General features: G+C 54.0%; 10 protein-coding genes and 1 non-coding gene across 11 annotated transcripts; 6 read left to right on the top strand and 5 right to left on the bottom strand.

Annotated features, from left to right (window-relative positions):
• Positions 1-1,055: 1,055 nt before the first annotated feature.
• K452DRAFT_227477 (uncharacterized protein) lies at positions 1,056-3,469 on the bottom strand (the record flags this gene model as incomplete). The annotated part of the gene is made up of 3 exons (XM_033536902.1): positions 1,056-1,855; positions 1,966-3,159; positions 3,211-3,469. 3 exons carry the CDS (start codon positions 3,467-3,469, stop codon positions 1,056-1,058), a joined length of 2,253 nt encoding a protein of 750 aa, XP_033397754.1.
• A 151-nt stretch (positions 3,470-3,620) lies between these two features.
• On the bottom strand, positions 3,621-5,840 carry K452DRAFT_287237 (uncharacterized protein). The gene is made up of 5 exons (XM_033540438.1): positions 5,753-5,840; positions 5,441-5,678; positions 4,266-5,386; positions 4,135-4,207; positions 3,621-4,079 (listed from the first exon to the last, which is right to left on the bottom strand). Coding segments are annotated over exons 1-5 (1,728 nt in total). The 5' UTR covers positions 5,755-5,840; the 3' UTR covers positions 3,621-3,785.
• A 138-nt stretch (positions 5,841-5,978) lies between these two features.
• On the top strand, positions 5,979-7,522 carry K452DRAFT_358511 (uncharacterized protein; the record flags this gene model as incomplete). The annotated part of the gene is made up of 1 exon (XM_033546202.1): positions 5,979-7,522. One exon carries the CDS (start codon positions 5,979-5,981, stop codon positions 7,032-7,034), a length of 1,056 nt encoding a protein of 351 aa, XP_033397752.1. The 3' UTR covers positions 7,035-7,522.
• Positions 7,523-7,935: 413 nt separating this feature from the next.
• K452DRAFT_358510 (uncharacterized protein) lies at positions 7,936-8,807 on the top strand (the record flags this gene model as incomplete). The annotated part of the gene is made up of 3 exons (XM_033546201.1): positions 7,936-8,291; positions 8,354-8,598; positions 8,668-8,807. Exons 1-3 carry the CDS (start codon positions 7,987-7,989, stop codon positions 8,805-8,807), a joined length of 690 nt encoding a protein of 229 aa, XP_033397751.1. The 5' UTR covers positions 7,936-7,986.
• Positions 8,808-9,080: 273 nt separating this feature from the next.
• Positions 9,081-9,163, top strand: K452DRAFT_t79. Its single transcript has one exon. It is a non-coding gene; the product is annotated as a tRNA-Gln (tRNA).
• A 722-nt stretch (positions 9,164-9,885) lies between these two features.
• Positions 9,886-10,961, top strand: K452DRAFT_227474 (uncharacterized protein; the record flags this gene model as incomplete). Its single annotated transcript, XM_033536901.1, has 3 exons — positions 9,886-10,330; positions 10,414-10,702; positions 10,763-10,961. 3 exons carry the CDS (start codon positions 9,886-9,888, stop codon positions 10,959-10,961), a joined length of 933 nt encoding a protein of 310 aa, XP_033397750.1.
• Positions 10,962-11,349: 388 nt separating this feature from the next.
• On the bottom strand, positions 11,350-13,114 carry K452DRAFT_227655 (uncharacterized protein; the record flags this gene model as incomplete). Its single annotated transcript, XM_033536910.1, has 2 exons — positions 11,350-12,731; positions 12,796-13,114. The coding sequence occupies 2 exons, from the start codon at positions 13,112-13,114 to the stop codon at positions 11,350-11,352; spliced, it is 1,701 nt and encodes a 566-aa protein (XP_033397749.1).
• Positions 13,115-14,686: 1,572 nt separating this feature from the next.
• K452DRAFT_326579 (uncharacterized protein) lies at positions 14,687-17,944 on the bottom strand (the record flags this gene model as incomplete). The annotated part of the gene is made up of 4 exons (XM_033544855.1): positions 14,687-15,168; positions 15,255-16,274; positions 16,327-17,884; positions 17,933-17,944. The coding sequence occupies 4 exons, from the start codon at positions 17,942-17,944 to the stop codon at positions 14,687-14,689; spliced, it is 3,072 nt and encodes a 1,023-aa protein (XP_033397748.1).
• A 1,050-nt stretch (positions 17,945-18,994) lies between these two features.
• On the bottom strand, positions 18,995-23,107 carry K452DRAFT_358506 (uncharacterized protein; the record flags this gene model as incomplete). The annotated part of the gene is made up of 8 exons (XM_033546200.1): positions 18,995-19,241; positions 19,276-21,008; positions 21,058-21,087; positions 21,142-21,190; positions 21,229-21,780; positions 21,834-21,930; positions 21,985-22,377; positions 22,421-23,107. The coding sequence occupies 8 exons, from the start codon at positions 23,105-23,107 to the stop codon at positions 19,096-19,098; spliced, it is 3,687 nt and encodes a 1,228-aa protein (XP_033397747.1). The 3' UTR covers positions 18,995-19,095.
• An 845-nt stretch (positions 23,108-23,952) lies between these two features.
• K452DRAFT_318353 (uncharacterized protein) lies at positions 23,953-25,114 on the top strand. Its single transcript, XM_033544149.1, has 5 exons — positions 23,953-24,037; positions 24,093-24,376; positions 24,475-24,504; positions 24,571-24,645; positions 24,696-25,114. The coding sequence occupies exons 1-5, from the start codon at positions 24,018-24,020 to the stop codon at positions 24,776-24,778; spliced, it is 492 nt and encodes a 163-aa protein (XP_033397746.1). The 5' UTR covers positions 23,953-24,017; the 3' UTR covers positions 24,779-25,114.
• A 113-nt stretch (positions 25,115-25,227) lies between these two features.
• K452DRAFT_287230 (uncharacterized protein) lies at positions 25,228-26,556 on the top strand. Its single transcript, XM_033540437.1, has 3 exons — positions 25,228-25,599; positions 25,685-26,002; positions 26,097-26,556. Exons 1-3 carry the CDS (start codon positions 25,252-25,254, stop codon positions 26,271-26,273), a joined length of 843 nt encoding a protein of 280 aa, XP_033397745.1. The 5' UTR covers positions 25,228-25,251; the 3' UTR covers positions 26,274-26,556.
• The last annotated feature ends 88 nt before the right edge of the window (positions 26,557-26,644 follow it).

Below are 26,644 nucleotides of genomic sequence, written 5' to 3'. Positions count from 1 at the left end.
TGAAATCGAGGGGCATACTCGTGGCCCAGCCAAAGGTACACTTGCAAGCTTGCTGTTGCTGGGCGAATGCTGGAAGAACTGCGGACCGTCAAGGTACGGCTGTGCGGGTAGATACGCGCGGCGATTACCGTCGTCCTGCACTACTCTAGAGTAGGTAGCATCGTCATGCCGCTCACCCAAGATCCCATGGCATCCCCGATGCCGATCTCCCAACCTATTTTTCCAGGGACAGCTGTCTTGTAGTCTCAGCGGCGCCAAACCTGACAACAGAGCGTTGAGTCACCGGCGCCATCATACCGGCATCTCTCGATCTCTGCTTCCCCTTTCTGTTCCTGCATGCACGCCACCATTTTGAAGGCTGTTGTTGTCCAGGCTGACAAACTTGTTCCCGCAGATGGACTCCCGTTCCTTGTCCGCACCAAACTTCTTGCACAGGTTTCCAATCTCCTTCGCCAGCCGGTCTGGCGCATTGCTTTGTCACCGCAGTGTCCCATCTGCCGAAGCCTCTCCTGATACACCATGTACCGCTGCTGCGACAAAGCCGAGGTGTATAAACGATGACGGCCGTTCTCCTTGATTCGGCGCGGGTTCGCACCGTAATGAGATAGCAGGCGCGAACGCCGTGCGCCAGAGAGAAGTGAACTGATGGACTACTACTGCTGCTACTCCTAGTGTTGGAAGAAGAGCCGTGTCGGTGATTGCAATAACGGTGACAGATGTTGAACAAGGGTCGTGCTCATGGCTGAACGGAAGGACCTTTTTGCGTCTATTAGCGCTCCTTCGCTTGCCTGCTCGACGTCCGGGCATATTGGCGTCTTGGCGTTGGTAGATGTGTGGCAGATTGGCGAACAGACGAAAGGATGGCTGGTACTTAAGCCGTAGGCGTCCTTTGCTTGGTTTGACCAGAGAAAATCTCTTGCAGGCCTTGCTGTCAGCAAGTTGACCCTGTTGGAAGTTTGCAGGAGTCTGATAAACAAGGCGTTTCTAGGCAAGTCCCAGAGAGCCGCAACACCCTTGTCCGTCGCCAAGAACAAAAGCTCAGAACAATAGATGCTTCAAGGGACATCGGCCTCGCTCCAAGACCAGTGCTGCAGCAGTTGTCTCACTCTATACTCCGTAGCCCAGCCAGTATCAGCCTCGATATCTCGTAGCAATTTGACGACCAGCCTGCGTTCACGCGGGTCCTGAACGCACTGGCCGGCCGTATACAGCGGCTGCACTGAGTGGATGCGCACACTGGCGTCCGGTCGAGACAGGGCGATGCTAAGGATCTCACGACTGTGCGCTTGGCATTCATTGACCGTAGATCCGTATGAGTTGAAGCGGTCATAGACGGTCGACCGCCCTTGGGTTGTCTCCTGCGGCTTGTTCAAGAGCAACTGCACTTGCGACATGTGATATGACTGCATGGTTGAAGCACAGAGTGGAAGGCTGTACCAAACTTCTGAAAGTATAGAGTCGCAGTCGTCTTCAATGAGAGCGTTGGGGATACGCGACGGAGGAATTCGCGCGCACGGCTTGAAGATTATAGGGAGACCTTCGTACCAGGTCTGAAACTGGCGGTTGAGGTAAATCCAGTAATCAAGGAGCGTACGCTGCGGGACGCCCGTCTGCCAAGGAGAACCAGGATCTTGGGGGAGCTCGTCTCCCGCGGCCATGAAATTAACCACCTTAGACATGAGCCAGACAAGAGCGTTGGCAATCATGTCTTCCTTCATGATGTCGTCGCCTTCCGGATAGCCACTGGCTGCTACCTCGCCCATCTGGATAAATCCATTGTCATCAATGAACAGGCCGGCATCTCTCCACATTGGAAGATCCTCCGTGTCAAGGCGAGTCTGAGTCACATTGATAACTGAAAAAATCAGCTGACGCCGCCTTGCTAAGAAGAGAAGTTTACACGGAGAGTCGAATAACGTTGTGTGTTGGGGCTTCGAAGTTGGGCTGAGCTGAGGGAAAACTTACATGCAGAAAGCATATCCTGTCTCGCGAAATTCCAGAACGTAGCTCTTCTAGCTTTAGAGAGCCTGGGAGATTGCTGTTGGAGTGGAATACCAGGCGATGGAAGCTGCAAGGGCATCATGCTGTCTTTGGCAATGTCGATGAGAGACTTGGCTCCATTGAGATGACGGGACCACTCCAAACCAGAGGCGTCGAGGAATTCATATACACACAAAATCGCCGTAGCGGCAAGCAGCTCATCCGAATTGCACCGTGAGGGGGATATGCTTGAGACGCTGCGCCGCTTTGCGTGGCCCAACCTGTCTGGAGGGTCGCCACCTCTCCATTGGCCTTCCGGCGCGGCACTACCTCGGGAATCTTCTTGAAGTGCCTGGCGGAGGAGCGACACCGCGTGGTCGTAGTATTCTGCGGCCTTGTGGTACCAGTCTACGGAATGAGCGTTTGGGTAAAGTTCCGTGCGGGCGCGGCGTATTCCATTTCCACCTGCAATAGGCCTCTTCCCGCGGATGCGTCCAAGGCCTTTAGCGGCATAAGCAGCGGCGGCATACTTTAGCACGGGATTTGAATGCGCTTTGACTGGTACATATGAACCAAAGTAAGAGCCTAGGTCAAACAGATCCATCCATTGCCCGGGCCCTTCTGAATAGTATCGCAAGAGATAGGTAATCTCATGGTCGGATTCGACGCTTCCTTCAGCTTGACTGGAGGTGGTGGACAAGCGTGAGCTCGGCGGTCTGACACCAGACACGGCATCGCGCGAAGGGCCATATGGTGAGTTTAGGTGAGGGTCGACTGGAGGAGAAGCGGCGGCGGGATGGTTCAGGATGAAGTCAATGTTATGGTTCGAGGAGGTCATCGACACAGGAGGGGAGATGGGAGAGTCGACTGAGGCTATAGGAGGGCGAGGGCGAGGTGTGGGCGGATGCATGGGAGGGACATGAGTGCTCGAAGCCGGGGTGCTGTCTGACCGCGCGGCGTGTTGCAGGTATCCGAAATGATCGCCTGTGGCGACAGCGGACAAAGCGTGCAGGCCATGGGCTGGGGGCTGGTTGTCGTGTGGGGGGTAAGCATCATGTGGCGCCCAGTGTAGGGCGGCATCTGGGCGAGGCGGCGCGGACGTCGGCAGCGCGGGAGGAGGTGTCGCCGCCTCGGGCGACAGAGGCTCGTTATAGGGGTCCGTCGTATGCCAGAATTGCACTGCAAGCCGTCAGCCCAGGATCCGCCAGCGCCCGCGACAAGGCGACCGACCTTGCTTCGGAATGTCCAGCCACACGGTGTTCTCGTCGAAGGTGTTCTTGTAGGCGAAAAAACCCTTAAGGCTGGCCTCGCCGCCGTCCAGGCCGCCGTTCATCGAAGCATTCTGCTGGTGGCGGAAGATGAGGCCGGAGCTGAAGACACACTCGCGATTGGCCTTGCTGCAGGGCCCGCACACCGGCTTCCTCTCGTCGCATTTCAGCTTTCGTCGGCGGCAGGTCGCACTGTCGACAAAGTCAGTCAGGCGGGCCATCAAAGTCGCGAGCAGCAGAGGCAGCTCTCACCAACCCGTGCGCGACCTCATCGGTCCTTGTGTCGGCAGAGTCGCACGCTCCTGGGGTCCTGCGAGGCGAAGCGCATTCCGGCTGGGGCGAAGCCGTTCTCAAGTTGCGTGTGGAGAGGTGACGAGCACAAGTCATGGGCGTGCGTGCGGCGGCGGCGCGGCAATCCAGTGCGGGGCGTCCATGCACCGCGCCTGTTTGGGCATCTAGCTACTAGTATTCCTTAACGCTCGCCCCAATAGAAAATTAAACAAAACGCCTGTCCCCGGCGCGTGCATCCCACGCCCCTCAATCCTCACGCTTGGCCTTCTTCTTCGGCCGCTCTGCCATTTCCGCCGTGTCCGAATCGCCGTCGGCATCCGCGTCGCCGTCGGCGTCCGCCATCTCCTCGTCCGACGACCCGCCGCTGCTTTCGTGTGCCGAGTCGAATTCCTCGGCCACATCCGACTCCGATTCGGCCTGGAAGTCTTCGTCCGCCTCTTCCGAGTCCTCATCCGCGCTTCCGCGAGTCGCTGCCACCTGGTCGTCGTCGCTCGACGCAAGGTCATCATCCTGCAAGGCCGCCGCCAGCAGCGCCCCAGACTGCAATCCGCGTTAGCTCCACTCGTCTCACGTCACCCGTCAAATCGGTACTCACCTCGTCTGCCATTTCGTTCTTAGTCTTGAGGTTCTTGATCTTGAAGAAGTCTTCCAGGGGCTGCTGTTCCTCGCTGTATCCCAACATGTTAACAAAAAAAAGACTGTATTGGTTATGCACCAAACACTTACCGGTTGATATTGCTGAATTGATGCTCCGATCCATTCTTCATCGTCACGGTGATGTCGAAAGTACGACTAGACGACAAGTTGCCGCCTACACGAGACATGGTGATGACCGAGACCTGCTCGAAAGCAATGTAGGTTGCTGGCTTGGGCACAAACAAGAAACTCTTGTCCATGCAGTACAAGTGTCCTTCGTTGGCCTTGATTGAACACTTGATACCGCTCTGGCCGTGGTGACTGATGAAATCCCTCGATGGTGCGATAGTTTTGCGACCCGAAAGACCGCGAAGCAGTTGTGCAACTACTCTGTAAATAGGACCTTCGTATGTGGCCGAAAGTTTGTCTTTGTACTTGTTCTCCAACACTTCCGGTTCGATGTTCAACGGTACGGCCTCGTCCAGCTCTTCGTCCTTCTTGAACTGCATGACGATGAACGGATATCTGGTCTGACCTTGTCGAAGGGGAGGATCGACACCGATAGTAATGAGCTGATGGATGTCGTCGGGCTTGGGAAGGACGAAAAATTTCTTGATCGCCTCGTACTGAATCTTGTAGTCGTACGTCTTACCGCGCAAACGGAACGAGGTCTCGTACATGTCCAGACCGAAGCGACCTCTGGGCGTGAGGTGCAAGATGTCCTCGAAGGTGATGTATGTGTCTCCAGCAACCTCACCGATCTCCGCCTTCTCGATCAGCGTGTTATAGAAAAGGCTTGCAGCATTGTGCTCCTCTTCCTCGTCGCCGTCGGACACTTCCTCGCCGTCCTCCTTCTTCTCCCGTTTGGTAACCGTTCCTGGTATGTAGAAGCGCATCTCCACGAGTTGATCGCGCGCACCGCCCGACTTCTTGCCACGGGCCCTGGCTCCGCCAAGATGTCCATTCGTACCAGTCTCCTCGCCATTGGCAGGGAGGGAGAATTCCACGGCGACCTCGTTCTTTCCGGCCAAGTTTGTGTTTGCAATCTCGGAGTAGGGGAGTTCGAAGGCAGGGCGGCTCTGAACGTTGAAGGTCAACTCAGCCTTTCCAAATTCAGCCTTTCCCCAGTTATAGCCACGAAGCGCGTGCTCTCTGTTTTCGAGGTTGATCGTGTACCAGAGCTTGAACAATTTGGTGAGACGGTCGAGATCCTGGGCACATTAGCTTGCCGCTAGCTTGAAAGAGTCTGTGTAAAGTGTTCTCACCTCTTGCTGGAAGCCATCAAGCTGTATGACACCTGAGGTTTTGGTGTAGACCTTCAGTTCATAGCCTCGTGCCGCACGGCTCCACTGCGCTTGGGTGATGTTGTTGCTGTCGAGGGTGAAAGTGTCACCGCCAGCAGAGGGCTTCCAGCCAAGACCCGACTCAGCGAAGCGACAGCGTCCGGGCTGCCTGGACAGGTCAAGGTAAATGCCCTCGAAGCTTTCTCTTAGAGGCTCAGACCTGTTGGCAGCGTTAGAGGTGCTCTTGCGCATGTTCGGCGGCGATTTCAGTTGGGAGGTGGGGAGCTTGCTTACATGGTGATGGAAGAAAGCCGTGGTATTCGGCTAGCAGCTGCGATAGGAGGAAGGTGGGTGAGGGTGGCAGCTGCTTTGAACGGCGGGCGGCGGCGATGCGGTCGGGTCGGGCGCGTCGTCGGTAGAAAACGCGCGCGCCATCTAATCTGATAGATAAGATCGATCTCCACTAAACCCAGGCATGGATGACCGGCTTTCAGCTCAGACCATCTCTCCCCCGCAAACAATGACCACGCTCCCGCCGGAACTATGGCTTCACGTGCTGGAATCTCTCCGTCCATCAAGGGCCGTCGCTCTATGCCCCTCAGACCCTAGAGTTCGCGCCATCTTATCCTTCACCCTTGTCTCGAGGGCTACCTATACTGTTGCGGTTCGCTGCCTTTTCCAGCACTGTTTATACATCGACTCCGCCGAACGGCTCCGACGGCTCCTGCTTACTCTTCATGCCTTCTCGTCGCGTTCCGAGGATTCAACTCTGCCGCATGTCGACCTGGCGCCCTGCCTGACGAATCTCTTTCTGGCTCCATTCCCGCCGCATACAATCGATGATCTTCCTACCGCTCAATGGACATACGAACTATTGTCAGTCATGAGCGGCACGCTTAGACGCCTTGTCATCGATATTCCTCTCCGTTCATTGTACCCTGACGAGGACCATCTAAACGTACGCCCAAAGCTCCGTGCGGCTTTCCAGCAACTAACTGCACTGGAGGAATTCACCAGCTCTAGGGATGAACTCTACCTCTCGGTATTTGACCTAGGATCTCCACCGGCAGAAGCTGAGACTTTGGTTTGGGCTGGTTGGTCTAAATTGAAAAAGCTGGCGCTGTACAATGTGGCTCTTGGAGATCCCAGAATGGCCCCTAGTCTCGAGCAACTCAGTTCGCTAGATTGCCTGGTACTCACGCGCGCCGACGACCTCGATCGTGAATCGTTTCATAGGACCATTCTTCCAATAGCCGCCCAACGCGACATGAAGACTTTGATAGTCAATGTGGCGGCAGACCACGCATTGAATGGTTTTTCCCCTGGAAGAATGAGTTCTGGGGTATCTCACCCAGTCGAGGACACGCCAGTCACAGACCATAAGCTCGAACTCGGCGTGGTGATAGTAGAACCTTCAAAAAGACATATGATGAATGGCGATATTCTTGATTGCCAAGAATGGATCAGAGATACTGCACTGGCAGGAGAACTATGGGATTGGGAGTCGAACTGGTCTCTGGAACTCACAGAATCATGGAACATGTTACCCGGAGAATCAGATGATGAGGTATTGTAGGGATCTGCTGTTGTTACAACCTATGCACTGCGTCCCCATACAGTCAATACCGGTAACACAGATTGAGCTAGTCAGCAACTTCCGACCGTTAAAAGAGCATTCGTTGGTGTATCCGACTAGCGTTTGCGTAGCCTCTTGATTGCCTTAACGATTAAGGAGATGAGCCTTTGAAACAGTCTACACTAAAGAGGGCTCGGATGGTAAACGGTTTTTGACGGTCGGAAGCCTCACAGATCAAACGTAGCAATCAGTCATGACTGTACATTATCGGGGCGCATGTCATTCGAAAGACAAGAGTTAATGCGATTTTGATTGCGGCAATTCCTCCCATTCTCCAGACATGGATAATTATACGACCACTACTCAGCTCTGTAAGTAATTTGAACTATTTTTACAACCCGTTGCATTGTGGTATGTCCAATCTTTTAGGCGCCGGTTAATCTCACCACACCTTCTACCTATTTTTACCACCCCCTAAAATAGGCAACCGCTAGTACTTCTTTAGTTTAGCTTTATATATATATATGTATGTTCGTTTCCTACTTAACTGTCTCGTACTTTTACCTTTTTCTTTAGTGCTTTTCTCTTTTATACTTTCCTTCCTAACAGATTCTACAGGCTATGCCTGAGGGTCTATGAGAATTTAACTTATTTCAGTCACACGGAGCAAGTTGTATGGTTACTCAAACGCGTGTTGGCAGCGTGAGTTAACCACGTGGAGTGGTAAAAATAGTCAGAGGGGTGGTGAAATTAACCGGGGCCAATCTTTTATTGGCTTAAATGGTGCCGATTTCTTTTTCTCGGCCCCTCAGAGTGCGCCACCGTCAGCTCAACAGCCTTGCGCTGTACCAGCTTATATAGTTTCAGCTGGTTCACTTGTAGACAATGTGCGACCATCATCGATTTTTCCTTTCTTGATATTAGTCTTTTGAAGCTACCATACATACCTGACATGAGTAAGGATTCGGAAGGCCTACAGGTGGTTTACGGTCAGGAAGGGCTCCATTCTACAGTACAACAAGATGCATCCCTCTGCGTCGTGGAACACCATTTTCAGGACGATAACAGATTTGATGGTTATCAAACACCAGCAGCTGCATGTGAAGGTGATAAATCGAAGCGTATTTGCGGCATGAAGTCATTGCATTTTTACATCACCGCCGCTATTGTCATTCTTATCATACTCGCTGCGGCCATTGGTGGAGGCGTCGGAGGCGGCCTTACATCTCGATCAGAGCACAGTGGTAGGGACCATAGGTGAGTGGAAAAAAAAAAAAAAAAACTGCCTGGCTGCACAATCTAAATCAAAACGTTCCCAGCGGCATTGCAGCTCTTGCTACAGCATCAAAGACCAACCGCGCCGGCCAACTCGAAATCCTTGCCAGCGGAGACAATATAGCTGGGTTCGACAACGCTACGACTGGACACACACGATTTGTTTTTCAAAACGACAACAATCTGGTCGTCTACAACACCTCAAATGGAGAGAAGGGATGGATCACTCTTTGGTCCTCGGAGCATTACGGTGGATACACTGGCAATTGCAGTACAAACGGCAAGCAGTGTAAGCTGGCTTTCTAAGAGGAGGGAAATCTTGTCAACTACGTCAACGGGACTCGTGCGTGGGCTTCAGCGGCGTCGAGCTCTGGAGGCGAGACTTTAGTGTTCACTAATAAGAGTCCGTGGATTAGTATTCTGACAAAGAATGGTTCGATTCTCTGGACAACTGATGACGGTATACGAATACTGCTCAACGAGGACATTACCGACTAGGGGAACAGCGCAGGGGTCCGTAGCGCTTTCGCCTACATACTTTGAGCTATTGGTTCGTGAATTGTTCTGTAGATGGTTGGGGAGTAGTTTTCTCCGAGATATGAGCGAGTACAATGATATTCTCTCGCACAGACAGAACATCGTATGATTCTGGGGACCGAAGGAATTTAGTGCCTTTATCCTGGGGAGTGGTCTGGGCCTTCTTAATCAAAATATTATACTATATAGATTAAAACGTGAAAATTTGTTTTCACAATCATATGATGATTCATTGGTTGTGTAGTGTAATGGCTAGCACTCGAGATTCTGATCTTCAGAACATTCTCGCAATCCCGGTTCGATCCCGGGCACGACCTTCATTTTTGTTTTTTGCTCATCGCATCTTCGGTGCGTGCGCAGCAACCATGAGACGTTGAAGAAACTGATAGGAAAATATAAGCAGGCATACAGTATACGTTTTTATTTTGGAGATTTGTATACGGTACTTTTTAGATTAAAGTCGATGCGGATGTGATGTTTAGCGTGGGGCTGGAGTGCTCTATGCAAGAATGTAATCCATAATAAACAAAAGTACATCAGAGGCTAAGAACTACAGTGTCAACGAAATAGACGAATCTTAAAGAATGTTGTTTGTTGTTGGATATTAATCTAGGACTTTGGTCGGAGGATGAATGGACCGAAGCCCGGCCTGACGATCCATGCGCTCCCTGGCTCATCAACACCACGCATGTGACACCAAATCTACGGGCAGTAATTGCGCTTGGCGCAAAAGTCTGAAGCAGCGCTCTTGGCGCTGTCAACAACGGTGCTCCACGGAGGTGGCAACGCTCGAGTCGAGAGACCCACGCGCGACTTCTCAAGTTGGTCCGCATCCGTCTCGATGACGAATGATGTCGGTCGTCGCCCTATGACGTTGTAAAGCTGCAATGGAAGCAACAAATATCCTCCTCCCTCGCTGCGTCCATTCGGCCTCACCACTTTATCAATTCACCTCTCTAAAAGTTCTCTAGTTAACTTAACAGACTCTAGTACCTTTTGTGTTTCTTAATACCACTTCAAACCGCCTCACGCACCAACCATGTCCGAGCAACAGAAGCCCATCACCGCATACCCCAGCACCGAGCTCCAGCCGCAGGACCAGGAGGGCGGACCCGGCCTGGACGCCAAGCTCAAGCCGGGCGCGAACTTTACGCAGCTCGAGCACTGGACCGACGACGGCAAGCCATACCTGAAGGAGTACGAGGGGCGCGGGCTGCTGCAGGACAAGGCGGTCCTCATCACGGGCGGCGACTCTGGCATTGGCCGCTCCGTGGCCGTCCTGATGGCTCGTGAGGGCGCCGACATCAGCATCGTGTATCTGCCCGAGGAGGAGGAGGATGCCCAGTGGACCAAGGCCGCGATTGAGAAGGCGGGCAGGAAGGCAAACCTCATGGCGCTGAACTTGCGCGAGGAGGAGAACTGCAAGAAGGCTGTCGAGGGGCACATGAAGGCGTTTGGAAAGCTGAGCGTGCTGGTCAACAACAGTAGGTCGAATCCAGGGTGCTTGCTTGCAAGGCCACACCCAAAATGTGGAAGGCTGGAACTAACGACACCATCTGCTGCGCAGGCGCCATGCAAGAAATCTGCGAGGACCTCCGCGACATTGATCTCAGCGTTGTCGAGAAGACTTACCGCACGAACATCCTGTCCATGTTCGCCATGTCCAAGTACGCGCTCCAACACATGAAGAGGGGCAGCTGCATCATCAACTCGTCCTCCGTCGCCGCGTACATGGGTAACCCGCAGCTGGTCGACTACTCCTCGACCAAGGGCGCCATCACGACGTTTACGCGTTCTCTGGCCCAGCAGCAGGCCAAGCACGGCATCCGCATCAACGCTGTCGCGCCTGGTATCATGTGAGTGACTTGAGACCCAACACACTTGTCTGAGATTAATTGCGCTGACGCTTAAAACAGCTGGACCCCCCTTCAGCCGGCGACGAAAAACGCCCCCAAGGAATCCATGGACAGCCTTGGTGTCGGCCAGGCGCCGCTTAACCGCCCTGGCATGCCCGTCGAGGTCGCGACCGCGTATGTCTTCCTTGCCAGCCCGTTCGGTAGCTACGTCACGGGCGAGGTGATTCACAACAGCGGAGGCATCGAGATGCAGGGTTAAGTTTATAAAATCGGGGGTTGTACTTAGAGTGCTTGATGATGTATGAATAATGACTGTAGTCTAGTAGTAAAATACCCATAGCTTCCAGTTGTGCAAGCAGTGCTCTGCTCAGCGGTTATGATGTTTGAACAATATGTAAAGTGCTCGTTCTCGATGTATCTAGTGAAGCTAACTCAACGCAGTAAAGAAATCTACATAATGAAGTGCTTAACTGTGCACGATATTCAGTTGAGATAGCCGTACTGTGCCAAACTACTGCCGTACAAGCATGACGGGAAAAAAACCACGCCAACCAAACAACTACGACCTACCTACCTAAACAGTCCGCCATTGACAGCAAGAAGGGAAAGAAGGAAAGAAAAAGCTGGAAGAAACCATCCAAAGTCCCCTACGAAAAAAGCTCTCGCCCAACCTCCTCGGAATTAATAAACGCGATCCCCTCCTTCCGCCACGTATCATCCTCGACAAAGCTGCCATTCGCATTCAAGACCATATTCTTCGGCGCATCCACATCATACCTCGGCCACAAGGGCAACGCGTCCTCGCCCTCCCCAGCAGCAGCAGCAGCAGCAGCAGCAGCAGCAGCAGCAGCAGCAGCACTAGCAGCATTCGGATCCCCGTTAGCAGCAAAATTCGCATACGCAGCGCCAATGCCGCGACTCAGCAGCGCGTACGACTCAAACCCGGGCACAGGGCCCAGCGCCCCGCTCACGTTCTGGAACGAGAAGACGACGTTGCAGAAGTGGTTCGCGCCCGTCTGGGCGCTGGCGTTCCACAGCGGCGTGTCGAACCGGTAGCTGTAGACGGCCTGGCCCGCGGCGGCGTACGCCTCGGCCAGCTTGCGCCGCGGCGCCACCATGACCAGGTCGCCGCCGATGGAGGCTGCGCGGCGCCATTGCGCGCCCCGGCCCGGGAAGGGCGGGGCGTCCGGCGGGACGTGGAAGGGCGGCTTGGGCGTTGTGGTGTCGTTCGGGTAGAGGGACAGGAGCGTGCGGATGGTGGGTGGGGAGAGGGCGTAGGCGCGCCAGGGGAAGAGGGCGTGGGCGAGGGCGGTGGCGTTGTCGACGGAGGTGTCGATGCTGAAGGAGGCGCCTTCGTCGGAGTTTGCGCCGGCGAGGAGGGGGAGCTTGAGGAATTTGCGCTCGGGGGTGAGTTGGGAAGGGTAGGCTGTGAGGAAGTCCCCGTCGACGATGGGGTTCCAGACCTGCGAGGGGTGCGCGGCGTGCAGGGTCGAGGCGGGGAGGGCGCGCAGGCACGCCAGCTGGTCCTCGGCTTCCAGGCAGTCGACGCTGCGGGTGAGGTTCTCGAAGGGCGCGGCGTAGGAGGCCAGCGGGGACAGGGCTGCGCCCGAGGGCCCGCCCGACTCGAGGATCGCGCGCGCAAAGAGCCCGTCGTCCCGCCCGTCGTAGGCGTACAGGTGCAGCGCGATGCTCTGGGCGCCGGCCGACTCGCCCCAGACGGTGACGCGGGCAGCGTCGCCGCCAAACGCGCCGATGTTGTCTTGCAGCCAGCGCAGCGCCAGGCGCTGGTCCAGCAGCCCCGCGTTGGCGCTGCCTTCGGCCAGCAGCTGCGGCGATTGCAGGAAGCCCCAGATGCTGAGCCGGTAGTTGATGCTGACGCCGACGATGGGCTGCCCCATGTCTTGGGCGCGCCGCACTATGCCCGACAGGTTGTATTGCGGGTCGGCGCCCGATCCGGCGCTGAGGCCGCCGCCGTAGATCCAGACGAGGACGGGCAGGCTGGTGTTGGTGTACCCGCTGGGGCGCACGACTGCGCATGTCATGTCAGCCTTCTGTTATCGAGATATAAAAACAACACACCACCCCGGCCGTACTGTTCAAGTTCAGGCAGTCCTCGTCGTTGTCGGCCGTGATGCCCAGCGTGCTCGTGTGCTGGATGCACGTGTGGCCGTACTGAGTGGCGTTCCTCACGCCAGAGAACGAACTGTTCAACGACCGAGGCCACCTGAAGCGCAGCTCTCCGACCGGCGGCTGCGCAAACGGTATCCCCAGGAACACGTCCTGATCCCAGCCGGCCAAGTAGCGGCCTGCATACGTGCCATTGAGCACCTTGGCAGTAGGCGCAGAGGCATTGAGGCTTGCGGACTGCGCGCCAGCCACGAGGAAGCCGAGAAAGACTACCAGCAAACGCATGACTGGTAGCTAAAAAGAGAGAGAGAACCCACCTACGCCATCGTCAGGGCTCAGTGGCTTTTTCTATGCACCTCCGACCGCGACCCCAGTCAGTGTTCCTGGTGATCTCTATGCGGCTAAATGGACAAGCAAGCATGAGAGTGGATGGAAAAACTCGACTCTTATATCGCATATGACCTGCATACTCGGTCTCCGATACGGCTCCACCGTCCAAGGAGAAGAGGGATCTGAGATACGAGAGTCCATTTCGGTAGTAGATGTCTGCCCTCGCCCGGGTATCCAATTACTTACCTAGGTGGACTTGCTGCTGGAATCCCCGCGTTCCCGTCACCACAGCCACCACGACTCCCTCCGGACGACTCCAAAAATTGCTCTTCAATGGTAACAGCAGCAAATTTGCGGTCAGGTCGTGATACGATGACTGACCGTCAGCGCAGTGGGTACAGTTCCTTGGCACCCGCTTGGCTGCTGCCTCCCTCGGCAACGCCTCAATCGGGCAATCCGCCCCAGCGTCGAACATACGGGCTGCATCTTACATGGGCGCTCAGACACCACAGGGGGTGGTATTTACACGGCTCGTACAGTATGTACAGTACATGTACGGCCCCACGGGAGGAAGACCCCACACTCGCGCGACGCGACGTCGGATCTTGCTCGAAAGAGCGCTGTTCAGTGGCCCTGGATGCGAGATTGCAATCTTACTGGTCGGAGATTTGATTAACTGTGCGGGGGAGGTGGGGTGTGTGTTTATGGGGTGCGGGGTGCCGGGTTGTTGTGAGAGTGTCCGGGAGGGCGGAGAGGGTGATTGTTGTTCCGGAGCAGGGGAGAGGTTCCATTATGGGTTACACCTAGACACAGTACATATGCAGGTACGGCGCCAGGATGCATGCATGAGTACTTGTTTGCTTCTTCTGTGGGAGCCAGTCGATATTAACAACGCTTGTCCCGCCCACGGCAAAGCTAGCCCCACCAAGCGCTCAGTATCAGCACAACCACACACTGGCAGCTAAAGATTATCTCTCTATTCAGCTACAAGCCCCTCACCCATCACCTAAACCCTATCCGTCCTCTCCTGCCATCACCTCCCACCACTTCGGCAGCAACAGCAACCCCTCATCCCACTCCCCGCAGCAGCAACGAAAGCTCGTGCGTGCGCAACAACAACAACAACAACAACAACAACACCACCACCACCACCACCACCTCCCGAACAATCCACCGCTCCCAGAAAACTCTGTGCAAACTCCACCCCTCTGCTTTTCCATCCGTGTGCGAGTTAGACCTTTGGTGAATTTAAATCTCCTCTCACTTACGAAGAGTTGCGCGCTAGAAACGATGATGAATGAGAAAATTGAAAGCTGATGCTATGATGACAATTCTTTTGAGAGTTTGGGGGTATGCTGACGAGCAGGAAAGAGATGCTTAGGAAACAAAGAGGAGAGAGGATGCTAGGTAAATGATGGCCAGAATGCGTCTGATGAGAAGAGAGAGGCGGGCCGTCCAAGAGTGTGGCTGGTCAGCGCCGCCAGGGAATTAAGAGGAACCAGGAAAAGTCGTGACCAAGCCTGGCGCTCAGCTTCCCCCCATCGCGCGTCCCAGGAACTGCAGGAAATAGTTCTTGAAGCCCTTCTCGTTCTTCTGCCCCTCGGTAAGGCTGCGGGCATAGTCATCTGCAGAGCCAGCGTCGACACCCATGCCAACCAACTCGCTCCTCAACCGTTCGAGATATTCAGGTCCGGTCTTCTTCAGGATTTCTAGTTGCATGGCGGCGAGCTCCATAAGAACGTGGCGCGCCTGTGGATCCTTGGCGTTGAACCCAGGGGTTCCGGGTACGGACCAGGACAGCGGGTGAATGCGGGTCATCGCGAAGGAATCAAAACCGGGAAGAACCGGCGCAGGCGGCGTGGGGTTGCTGAGAGAGATATCAGGGCCACCCCAGACGGCAATCATACGGATGAGGACTAAGAGGGAAAGGCGCGCGGTCGGATAATCAGTCGGGTCACGGGCAAAGTGTTCGATGGTCGTGATGATGGTATCGAAAGTCGACTGGTTGGCTGTTGCGGCGATCTTAGGTTAGCTTTCAAAGCGGCCATATATGATCGAACATGGAAAGTCATGTTGTGGCGCAGATGGAACTTACTGTTGCTGATGAAAACCCCAGCCAGATCCTGGTTCAGAATCACGAGCAGGAAGTTAAGGTATTCTCTCCTCAGCTCCGCCAGCTGAATCTCATCATCCGTACCCGACGTGGGTTCGGCCAGACCCGCGAAAACGCGCTGCAACAGCGGCGTGAGCAGCGTGTCCAGCATGGCAAAAATCTCTGCCTTGAAGCCAAAGACAACCTGGTCCAGGAGACGCAGGAAGGTGGCCATCTCGTCCTTCGTTGAGCTCTCGCTCAACAGACCTTCGATCCACCTTGGCAATTGCTGCAGCACACGGGAACCAAGAACGCCAATGAGGCGAGAGAAGGCGAAGCGCGCGGATGTACGAACAGTCATAGAAGACTTAAGTGATTCAAGGGCGACCAAGATGACCTCTGCCGCACGTACGAACTCCTCGGAAACTTCGTTGGCTGGAGGTGCGCCGGAGGCACCAGGCATCCAATCCGAAAAACCGCGAGCGAGAGTACCAATGGCCATGATGAGATGGTGAACCTCGAGGATGGCGCGCTCGTCGCCGCTCTTAGCCGGTCCAAGGTTCTGCTCCAGTTGTCCGAAAAGAGGATTCATGACTTCACGTGCATACATGATCTTGCTCTCTACGGGTACTGTGGGGGGCGAGGAGATGCAGCCAACAGCCTCAAAAAGGTAAAGCTGGGAGTTGAAAACGGCGTCCGGAGAGGTTGCATTATCCTCTGAAGACATATCATCATCATCATTGTCATCTGGCAGCTCGGCCTTAATAGCCAGAAGATCACCAATGGCCTGGATGACTGTCTGTGAAACGGTGCCGATCTGCGAGCGAAGGGTCTTGACGAAGCGGAAGAAGAGGTACCAAGAGCGGAGGCGGAGCTTGGGATGACTGGTGTGGATAAGGCGCACAAAGTTCTCGAGGACCCTTGGGATGAGGGAGGAGTTCTGTTCGAAGAAAGCCGAGTAACGAACGCAAATCTCCATATACTGGAGTGGGATGACGGGGAAATCGTCGGTGGCAGCAACATCTGCTGAAAGTCAGTATCTGCAAGCACGGCTCAGGGCGGGACATGGGCATACTCGACTCCACCATCTTCGTCATCATTTCAATCAACCTCGCTGATGCCACGGAAGAAGGCTCTCGCTTCGCATACATGCCGCCATTTCTGACTGCCAACTCGCCGAACAAATACATCTCGTGCAGGGCAAGCTCAACGTCGCGCCATGTCATACCCGAGTTTGGCTGATCAAAGTTGCTCAAGATGCCAGCAATCTTGTTGGACAGAGTGTCAATATACAGCATCTCATCGATTGCTGCGACCTGCTGCTGCAGGACGTGCAACCGCTTGCGCAGCTCCTGGAACTCTGCCTCATCCGTCTCGTCGTCCTCGTCACCCCAGCTCGCCGTGGAGTCGTACTTCATCTTAGCAATGATGGACTCAAGGATGGGCGACAGCATCGCCGCGTACTCTTGCGGCAGAGCGCCTTGGCTCTTAACGACCTTCCTGAAGAGAGTAAGGAGATCTGTAAGGGAGGGAATGACAGTAGAGCAAATCTCGTCGTATTCATCTGAGAAGAAGCGGAGAAGATATGGCACAAAGGCCTGCAACAGCTCATTGGTTTGCTGCCTGACAGCTTCATCGGCTTCAGTGTCCAGGACCTTGACAATATCGAAAATAGTAGTGTTGACCAGCTTGGCAACGGCCTCGGCAAGGTCATTGTCATAAGTAGAGACGGACTGGTCGGCGAGGTTGGGGCTCGCGATTAGCTGGCCTACAACATTTCCAAGATTCAGGAAAACAATGAGCTGGATCTTGTCTGGTGCCTTCATCTTCTTGCCTACGGTCTCGGTGAAAGTATCGATAGCAGCATCCCGGACCTTGCCCTCCGGGGTCTCGGAGGAGCCTTGCTGGCCAGCGATCTCGAAGAGATTGTTGAGCATGTCCTGGTTGACGACCAGGGAGATGTCGATCCAGCTAACCCATCTCGCGACCGTCTTCAGGCACATTTCAATGAGACCTAAATCCGTCTGCCTCCACTTTGCCAAAATCTCCCTCCAGGATATCGAAATCTTCTCCGCGTCCCTTACTCTTACGAGGTCCTTCAGTTCGACGTTGCGCTTCGACTCTTCCTGCGTCCTGGACATGAGCACGTCGGCGATTTCGTCGTGGACTGAGCCCAGGATGCGGAGGTAAAGCATGGTGGCCGCGGGGTTGATGTTTCCAATCGCCGTCGCGTCACCAGCCAGCGCCCTAAAGTCGTCGAAGAAGGATTCCCAACCCGCCGAGTACAACGAAGTGAAAAGGTACGTTATGGTCTGGGTGAGCTTGTTCTGTATGTGCGCCTCGTCAACGGTGCCGCCTTGGGTATACGTCTCGCGGATGTAGGCCATGAGGTTGTCCTTCATGAAGGCGAGGCTCTGCGCATCCAGCTGCTGCGTCTGGACGGCGCTGTTGACGACCTCGAGCGCAACATGGCGGACGACCTCTTCGGCGCGCGGCGAGCGAGTGAACAGGGCGAGGCAGACGCTCCAGGCAGCGACGGGCTCAGCGCGCAGCTGGTTGAGGAAATTGATGGCCTGGTTCTTGAGCTCATAGTCGGCGGAGGGGCTCCAGGCTATCTGAATAGCATTTTCGACCTGCACGTGTCAGCCATGGTGCTAGGGTGCAGGACGGAAGGGCCGTACCTGGGCGTCCATCCTCCACCGCCGGTAGTGTCGCGAGCTTGTTAGAGAAAATCTATTCGGTGTGTCGGGCTATCGGGCGGCCATGTGAGAGGAGGGACCTGGCGAGTTCGACGAGGTGTTTTGGGCTCTGGGTACAGACTTTGTGGTGGGGATGTTCGAGCGAGTCGTGTGTCTCGACAATCCTTTGTGCCTGACGCTGCTGGAGGGACAGAAACATCGTCGGGCGCCGCCTTGGCGCTCTGAGGTAATTTGTCCAGCACAACCCCACCATGCACGCACCTCGCAGGGACCGACATGACATGCAAGCCATTGAGGTAGCAATGATTCATCTACACCATTTCACCCGAGAGCCTCTCCCAAGCACTCGGCCATCTTGAAAAAAACATCGACCTTGTCATACACGCCGCCATTAAACAACTCCTGGCACGGGCCCATTGTATCTGACACGAGTGCATGCACCTCAAGCCGAATATCGAAATACTGTGTGGACAAGAAATTCGCCCCATCAACATAATCAACAGTGAACGGACTTACTGGTCCAGTGGAAAAACACATCCGAGCTCAGGGAAAGCTCTGAGGCGTCGGAATTACTGTGCAGCTGTCGAACCGAACCAAAGAGCCGTAGCCGCTACGAGAGCAGCACAACGAGAATGAACGAACAACATGACGGCAAGGATCAGACGACACCGTTGACTTTGTGCAGACGCGAGCTGTTATTAGCTTAGGCAAAAAGGACGGAAGAAGAAAGATGGATAATCGAAGAAGCAGAGAGCCCTGAGTGCCAGCGATGCTCGTATTATACCGTCGACGCAGCAGCTGCTTGGGGTAAAAAGCAGCTCACGAAACTCATGAGTCTCCTCCTTCTGAAGCAAGCTCGCGTGATGGCATAACTGCCCGCGTTCTGCGGCTTGGCTGGCGACATCCTACCTCAATCATATCTAAAGGAATGACTGGGTTTTCACTAAGCACTACGCTTGAGTAAAGCAGATGTATTAGTACTGTCTATGAAAGCAATTCTGAAATCCAGCAGTAAACTGAAAATAGCACTGAAACACAACAGGACGAGGCCAACCAACAATAAGAAAAACAAAAACCTCCAGCACCAGAAGGAACAAACAAAGAACAAAAATCCCAGAAGACTCGTCAGTCTCGCCTCACTTCAGTCACAACTCTCTAGCCATGACGTCCACCTCTGCCACGTCGCGCACCGCGGCCTCTTCCTCTTTGATCTCTATCACCCCCTGGAAGTCCCCCTCTTCCTCTTGGAGCTCCTGGAGCCCCTCTATCGACTGTGTCTTCGTCCACCCCACTATCTGCGGACGTTGTAGCGCCCCCTCCCTCACTTTGCGAAGTAGCTACTACCCTTATAACAACGTTGGTATTGATTTTGTTAGGGGCACTGATGGTCTGGGTTGGGGCATCTTCTTCCTCCGGTGTCCTTTCACGCCGCGGCGGTCTAACGTCTCTTCTCCAATTTCTGCTCCTTATCTGCTGTCGAGTAAGAGGCGGGGAAGTACTACCAGTACTCGTGATACTAAGATCTCCCAAATTGCTAGCAGCCGTGTCCGTGGTGTTGCTGCGTCGGTTGAATGCACGAGGGCCTGCAGGGGCCCCGGAGGATGGGCGATTGTCAATACGGGCACGTTTGGCGGGCCACTCAAGTGCCCAATCAGCAGAGCGTTTTCCAGTTATGGGGTAGGGGGCCGGTTGTGGCTGTGGTGAGAAGTATGGGAATTCTTGCGGCGGGGCTTGCCCGAATTGTTGCTGCATCCCGAACGGCGACATAGGCTGCATTCTATATGGAGACATAGACTGCATTTCATATGGCGACATGGGCTGCGGCCTGGGTGGTGGTTGAGTCTGCACCCCGTATGATGACATGGGCTGCACTCCATATGGCGACATAGGACGCACCCCTAATGGCGACATGGGCTGCGGTCTGGGTGGTGGTTGAGTCTGCATCCCGAATAACATGGGCTGCGGCCTAGGTGGTGGTTGGGTCTGTGACCCAAATTGCTGTATGAGCTGTGACATGAATGGTTGCGGGGGCGCCTGACCGAAGTGCCTGGTGTAGTTTTCCCGGCCAGCATTGTAATTTTGGCAAATCCTAGCCAGATCGGAAAACAGGTCCGTGATGGCATCCAGGGATAAGTTGATCACCTTGGTTGTTTTATTGTAATTGAAGAGATCGTCGATATACAAATTATAGTCGGCAGGTCGGTTCCATTCTGGAGTCGCTCGGATTCGTTCTAGATAGTCTGACGCGTCTTGGTCTAGCAAGTCTTTCCCGAAAGGTGCAACTACTTGACCACAAAGCCTTTGCGCTTTGTAGAGAGAATTCATCGCTATTTGTAATCCGTGGTAGTATCTCCCGGAAGCGGATTCGAATTTCTGATCTTGACTTCCATCCCAGTTCTGTGGTAGCTGAGGTGGATGCTGAAGTTTAGTCGGGTAATTGCGTAGGACTTCGTGTAGAATGTCTTCTTCAGCTGGCCTCATAGGGTTTGAAGGAGGCTCTGAGTTGAGAGCGTCCATGACTCTTTCAAAGTGACATAATGATGCGCCATAGACTCCTCTTTGCCCTTGTATTGCGGAAAAGAGGCCTTTCGGACGTTCATAACGGAATTGGAGGTTTTGGCGCCTTGTGTCGCAGATCAATTCGCATAGATCGTCGGTATAACACCTTCCTTTTCGTACCACGGGCGGCGTCAATCCAGCGGGCAGTTCGGGACAGCTGGTAGTAAAGATGCTGGCCGAGAGGGTGAAGTGGAGGGGATCAAAAAATGGTCCGATAGATGGCTGCGCATAAAATCGTGGCCCGTCACTGCTCATTTGGTGGCAGCGCTCTTCGTGTGCCATGTACGAGTTGTCTACGAGCCATTGGGCGTCATATAAAGGGGATACCTCAAAATAAGCCATGTCAACTCTTCGGGGCATGATATATAAGCGCGGGTTATCCTCAATCAGCGGTATGCTGCGCTCGTAGACTGTCTGATCTACACTCGTCTGACTGTTACCCCTCGAAATCGTATGAAGGTTTCCATTGAAGACTGTATTGAAAAGTCGGCTTGCTAGCCTGTTACCTCATTAGTTTAAATGCTCAGTAGGTCGAAGTTTCCACATACAGATAACGATCGTCTGTCGTCGTGAGAAATCTATGATACGTTTTTATTAGGACATATCAGTAAACGTTGAGAGGGGCGCAATACCTGAAAGTTAGCGTGATACCGACGACTACACTCATGCCTGTCAGAACAGCTGTTACCACGTTTTCGGTCTGGATCAATAGTACTCACCATCTCCAATATTATATCCCAATTTGTCAGCGTCATTTTCCATACCAGGACCAAGGCTCCGGTACCAGGCGGTCTTTTCCGCGTCGGCTCGTTGGTTATGGTGGGATGTGACAGCTCGCGCTGGGGCATCCTTGAACCAGTCCAATATTGGAAGTACCCAATCTCCGCTCAAAAAAGTGTCCAGAAATTTGGCATATCCCAATCTGAAATGCGGATATCTCCAAACCTTCTTCACATTAACTTCGGGGCCGATTCCGAGGTCGCTGGCAATGTGACCGATTAAAGCAGCAAGGTCTATATTCCCCAACCTACACGGGCATGCAATATTTCTAGGGTATGCCTCTAGAGGGTTGAGAGTAGGCTCGTCGGTGCGTTTAGCATGCATCTTGCAGTCGTGATCGGAGGAATCAAACTTCAGTGCTTCTGGCCGCTTGCCCATGAAATAAGGACTGGTGAGCTTGAACGTAGGCTGGACTTCTTGAAGTGGATATACGAGACCATGAAGATCTTCTACATGGTATGTATCTCGCGGTTCTTTCTGGTACATGTGCGCTGTAGCTTATTAGTATGATTACACAACGGACAATGCATGCTCGAACACTGACCTATAGTGGTATCTATGACATAGATGTCTAGCTGGAAGTTCCACCAGATTTTCAGAAGATTTGGATCAAAGATGGTCTCCTTAAAAAGTTTCTCGAGCTAGAGACGTTAGATCTTGGGAGGGTTGCAAATGCTCTCCACAACTCTGCTTACCGCAGGTACAGTTTCATCTTCGGGGTTTTGCAACATGTCGAGGACGTAAAACATGAAAGTGACGTGTCTGTCAACTGCAATTGACAACACTGAGACCAAATATTCGCCGTCGTCCAGGTTTGTTGTTGTTGAGACAGTCTTGAACTCAGCATCGATCCCGACGTATTGGCGTAATTCTCGTTTGTTTTGGGGCGATGAAAAATCTGTGTTGACTGGAACGCGCTGAGCAGGAGCGCGATTCAACGCCTCCTTTAGAAGTTTGAGTGCATCATAGACTTCATTTGGCCGTTTTACAATCACCGTGAAATTGGAAAATACACGATTCTCTTTCAGAGTTTTGCCAGATGGAGGCTCAGAATGATGGTAGCCTGCGTTCGCAAAAGATGCAATTGCCTATCCGAATCAGCCAAAGTCAAGGAGGATAAGGGTAACTAACCGAATCGTGTTCATTCCAGCAATGAACAGCATCTGATGCTAGTTTAGCATGCTTTGGATCCCACCACCAACGTGCCTCCTTGATTTCAATGTGTTGGTACGTCTGGCCATTTCCGTTTTGGCTTTTGTCTCGGATTTGCTGTTTGATATCCAACATATATCGGATCAAATTCGCTCCGTCTTCTTTTTCGACAATGGAGGTTAGACTTGACCCAAGGTGCGGTTCGGTGCCGAGTCTGCAGATAGGAAAGTTGCTCCCTCCAAAAAAATTTCGGTGGTAATGTATTCCAGGATTGAAGTCCCTGGTTGCATTCTGATTTGACGAAATTTCCCTGTCGGCCTCAAACCTATATATTTCCACACAGATCCGGAGTGCTTTGGTGATGATTTGAACGACTGGGTCTAAGCACCCTGTGTTGTTGGCACGATCTGGGAAGCAGAGCTGCTGAAAGATGGAGAACCCCTCGGGAGCATCCTGATTATCAAATCGCCTCGCAATACCACGGTAATCACCGTGCAGCGGATGTTTAGGGTTGTACCATACCCTGAGAAAGTGATGCAGGACTTCATTGCGTATGATTTCATGGTTCCCTGGAATGCCGGTCAGCTGCCTCGCCAAGGCCCGGTACAATGATAATTCCTCAAGGGCATCCTCCTCTTTCTCCACGTATTCAAGGTCTAGTGGCATGGCACAATGTTGTTGTTATTCTTGTTCATGTTGCTGGTCTGGGGTTAGGAATATGAAAGACGATGGTGGGAGGTCTTGACCAAAACATGATATACATCTTGTTCATCTTTGTTGTTAGTCTCTGTGATGAATATCAGCTTGTATTGTGATTTTAAGCCGCTTGCAACAATCAAAATGGCCGCATGCGGTGGTTGATCTATAAAACAAAGAGTTATTTCAAGAGCTGTATCTCTTTCAGTAACATTGACAGCCTCGACAGGCAATTTTTAGACGCTCGAAAATATAGTAAGAGACCAACATGACATCGAAAATGAATGGTAAAGACAAATAGAAAAATAGGGTCTCAAGACGTATGGAAAGGAAAAACACATCGACGAGATGGCAACGCGCCAATGTTGTGGTGACTTTTTGAAAGAGAGATTAGTTTTTGACGGCCTTGAAGAGTCGCATTGAGGATGGGATGAGCAAGCTGCATTCGGTCTGAAAGAACGCGAGTCGCAGGACCGAATGAATACCCTACCCCCCGCCATGAGTTGAAACAATCTTTAGGTAGTTTAGAATTAGCATGTTCTCTCAGCTTGAGCACATCTTTGTCAGGTTAGGTGGTAGCAATTGGTCAAACCAGTACTAGGATTAATTATAGGCCAGCCAACGCGATATCAGATTGCCAGTTCAAGACAGACATGTCGCGAGGGCCATGCGAATCAAATATATATCATTATTGTCGATGTGCTGATGTGATGTTACCCGGTACGATGGGGTTGGCTGGTGTGTTAGGTCGGAGGTTGTCGCGGGCATGACGAAGTTGCGAACAAGGGTCCGCTCAGACGCCGAGCTGTCGCAGTCCGCTCTCCGCAAAACACTCGCCCCTACGCACCGCGGACCAGCCCTGCGCCCTTCTCCATCCAGGATGAGCGCGCAAAACGCCGCGTAAGCCATGCTCCTCACCCTCGCGACTGTTCTGCTCACTAATGCCACACCGCAGATGGCGGCGCCAGTCGCCCCAGCGCCCGAACAACCAGCAGCGCGGCCCGCACTCACGCGACCGGTCTGCCGGCGCCAGTGGCTACAACACGCCGACCTCGAAGCAGGACCAGGGCATGTCCAATTATTCCGGCAATGCGTGGGGCCAGAAGGGCAGAGGTGGTGGGCAAGGTGGTGCCGGACAGAGAGCGAGCGCACCTCCGGCTGGCCCGCAGGGATACCAAGAGGAGCACATTCCTGTCAAAGGTTTCAACTCCAAGGAAGCAAAGTACACCTTGAAGAAATGTTGGTACTTCTTGTTGGCGGCTTGGAAGCTTGGGAGGGCGAACCCCGTTGCCGCTCCTGAAGCGAAAACTACAGTGCTGATTCGGGGCTTGATACAGGGTACCAGGATGCGAACAAGGTCGGCTCAGGTATGTTTTCCTCAGGCTTGGCCATGGGTCAACATGAGGGCAGATGGCACTGACACCGTGTTAAAGGCGATGGCAAGTCAGTGCTCTACAAGCCTCAGGGCGACGTGACCATGCGTAGCGGTGGTGTTTGGGGTAGCAAGCGTACGCAGATTTCTGTCCAAGTCTTGCTGTCCACGCTGACAAAACTTTAGCAAACACCATGGCCAATGGCCAGGACTTCTGGGTCCAATTGCGGAAGCAAGTCAGCGCCTTCGACTCCGGCAAGGCAACCTGAACGCGCGGATACCACTGTACATTTGTTTGGCCGCGGCAATGATGCATGGGCATAGGGGTTTTAGGGATACTGCATAGGGAGCGTGGCGTTGGCTTGGACAGAGTGTTGCTTGGAGCTTCCACGCGCACGCTTCTTAATTGGTTATGCAGGAACCATCTAGCTCACTGCTTCGACGGGAGGATGGAATTCCAGCGAGCTGGTCTGATGAAGGCCCCAATTTCCTACATAGTTTGTGTGTGCATCGAGGACCGTTTGAGACAGCGGGGCCGTCAATGTGCATACGCAGTAGATAGAAAGGTCTTCACCTAGAAAGTCAATCAAAACTCTGCACAGTCGCCTTGTCCTCAATGATATTTGATATATGGCACACGTGCATATCTATACTTCCGCGCTAGGTACGTCACGAATCGCGTCGTCTCAAGTTGCCTGCCCGCGCATCCCCGCAAACTCTCCGCAAAACCACGCAAGACGAGATGCCCCCTCTCAACCTCCCAACCATCCTCACGCCGGCTCTCGTCCACTCCATCCGCAGCCAACCGCATCTGCCCCGACACGTGTGGTACTATGTGACGGGCGTGACACTATCCGCGCTAAACCGGCCTGACGAAGTCCCCAAGGTCCTGGCCTACGCGCTCGAAAACGGCGCCGAGGCACCCACGACCACTTCTGCGCCCACACCCACTGCAGCGCCAGAGCGTCACGAGCGCTCAGCCACCACCACCACCGCCGCCGTCGCCGAAGATGCCGCCGAGCAGCTGCGCATTGCCCGGCGCATGAGAGAGGGGCTGGTGAAGTCGGCCGCCGTGCTGGGTGTGCCCAAGGTACGCTGCGCGCACGCATGCGCGCCACACCCACAGACACACACGCACACGCGGCCACTGACCACGGCATACCGCACCACCGCAGGCCATCAATGCGCTGCTGGCGCTCAAGGCGATGACACCGGAGTACTTGCTCGATGAAGCCGGCGCGCCGTCGCCCACCCAGCGCCGCGCCGAGATGTACGACACCCCGCCTACGGAGATCCTAGGCCGGGGGCAGCGGTACTTCGAGCGCGTGTACGGCAAGGTGGCCCGTCGGGTGATGGGTCAGATGGATCGGTCCGGCACGGAGGATCTGGGGCTGACGGGCAGGCTGGTGTATGGGTATCTACTCAGCAACGAGAGGGTGCTTGACGCGCGGGACAGCAGCTTCGTGTTGGTTGCCGCACTGATACCGCAGGATGTGCGTATATGCTTTTACCTATCGGAGTGGATTGAGGGGGAGGAGAACTTGGAGTCCGGGAAGGGCGTCGCGTGGCTGATCATACGAAACATAGGTCAATCCTCAGTTGAAGGGGCATCTCAGAGGCGCGTTGAACAACGGCGCCACGGCCGACGAGGTCAGAGCCGTACGCGAGATTGTCATCAGGATATGCGAAGCATCCGGGATGCGAATGCTCGAAGCAGAGGCGCCCGGTGGGTGGGGATGGAGAGAGGAGATTGCTAACGTGTAAGAAAGGCAAGCAGAGACAGAGCGCGCGAAGACGGGCAGATTCAGAGAGGAGGCTTCTCGATACTCCTTTCTCTCTCTCTCTCTCTTTCTCGCCCTCTCGCACAACTGAGCCTGCACCCGAGCCTTTGCCGGTCATTGCTATTCTAGGACATGTCATTGTCGCCTGTGCAGTCTGGGCATGCACACGTCGGAGGTTTGATGGCGGCAGAGTGACTTACCCGATGACCATTCAAGGAGCTTTGCAGTGCCATCCGCCTCAGCCTCCTGCAACCTCCAACCTCCAATCCGCATCCCGTATACCCTGTAATCTCTCCTTGTCGTCCTCGTCGTTCGTTTGCCTCCACTGAATCAACCCCATCATAATCATTCATG

This window comes from Aplosporella prunicola, assembly GCF_010093885.1.
Source record: "Aplosporella prunicola CBS 121167 unplaced genomic scaffold K452scaffold_12, whole genome shotgun sequence".
NCBI lineage: Eukaryota > Fungi > Ascomycota > Dothideomycetes > Botryosphaeriales > Aplosporellaceae > Aplosporella > Aplosporella prunicola.
The sequence above is the reverse complement of the archived record's forward strand: the minus strand, read 5'-3'. Positions and strand labels throughout refer to the sequence as shown.

What these genes read in the sequence shown, in the direction of transcription:
- K452DRAFT_287230 (XM_033540437.1), top strand. Translation starts at nt 25,252, where the DNA reads ATGCCCCCTCTCAACCTCCCAACCATCCTCACGCCGGCTCTCGTCCAC. An exon ending in CCGTGCTGGGTGTGCCCAAG is followed by an intron (nt 25,600 to 25,684) that starts GTACGCTGCGCG and finishes GCACCACCGCAG; the next exon opens with GCCATCAATGCGCTGCTGGC. An exon ending in CCGCACTGATACCGCAGGAT is followed by an intron (nt 26,003 to 26,096) that starts GTGCGTATATGC and finishes TACGAAACATAG; the next exon opens with GTCAATCCTCAGTTGAAGGG.
- K452DRAFT_318353 (XM_033544149.1), top strand. Translation starts at nt 24,018, where the DNA reads ATGAGCGCGCAAAACGCCGC. An exon ending in ATGAGCGCGCAAAACGCCGC is followed by an intron (nt 24,038 to 24,092) that starts GTAAGCCATGCT and finishes GCCACACCGCAG; the next exon opens with ATGGCGGCGCCAGTCGCCCC. An exon ending in TGGTGTTTGGGGTAGCAAGC is followed by an intron (nt 24,646 to 24,695) that starts GTACGCAGATTT and finishes ACAAAACTTTAG; the next exon opens with CAAACACCATGGCCAATGGC.
- K452DRAFT_287237 (XM_033540438.1), bottom strand. An exon ending in TTGATGGCTTCCAGCAAGAG is followed by an intron (nt 5,387 to 5,440) that starts GTGAGAACACTT and finishes TAATGTGCCCAG; the next exon opens with GATCTCGACCGTCTCACCAA. An exon ending in CAATTCAGCAATATCAACCG is followed by an intron (nt 4,208 to 4,265) that starts GTAAGTGTTTGG and finishes GTTGGGATACAG; the next exon opens with CGAGGAACAGCAGCCCCTGG.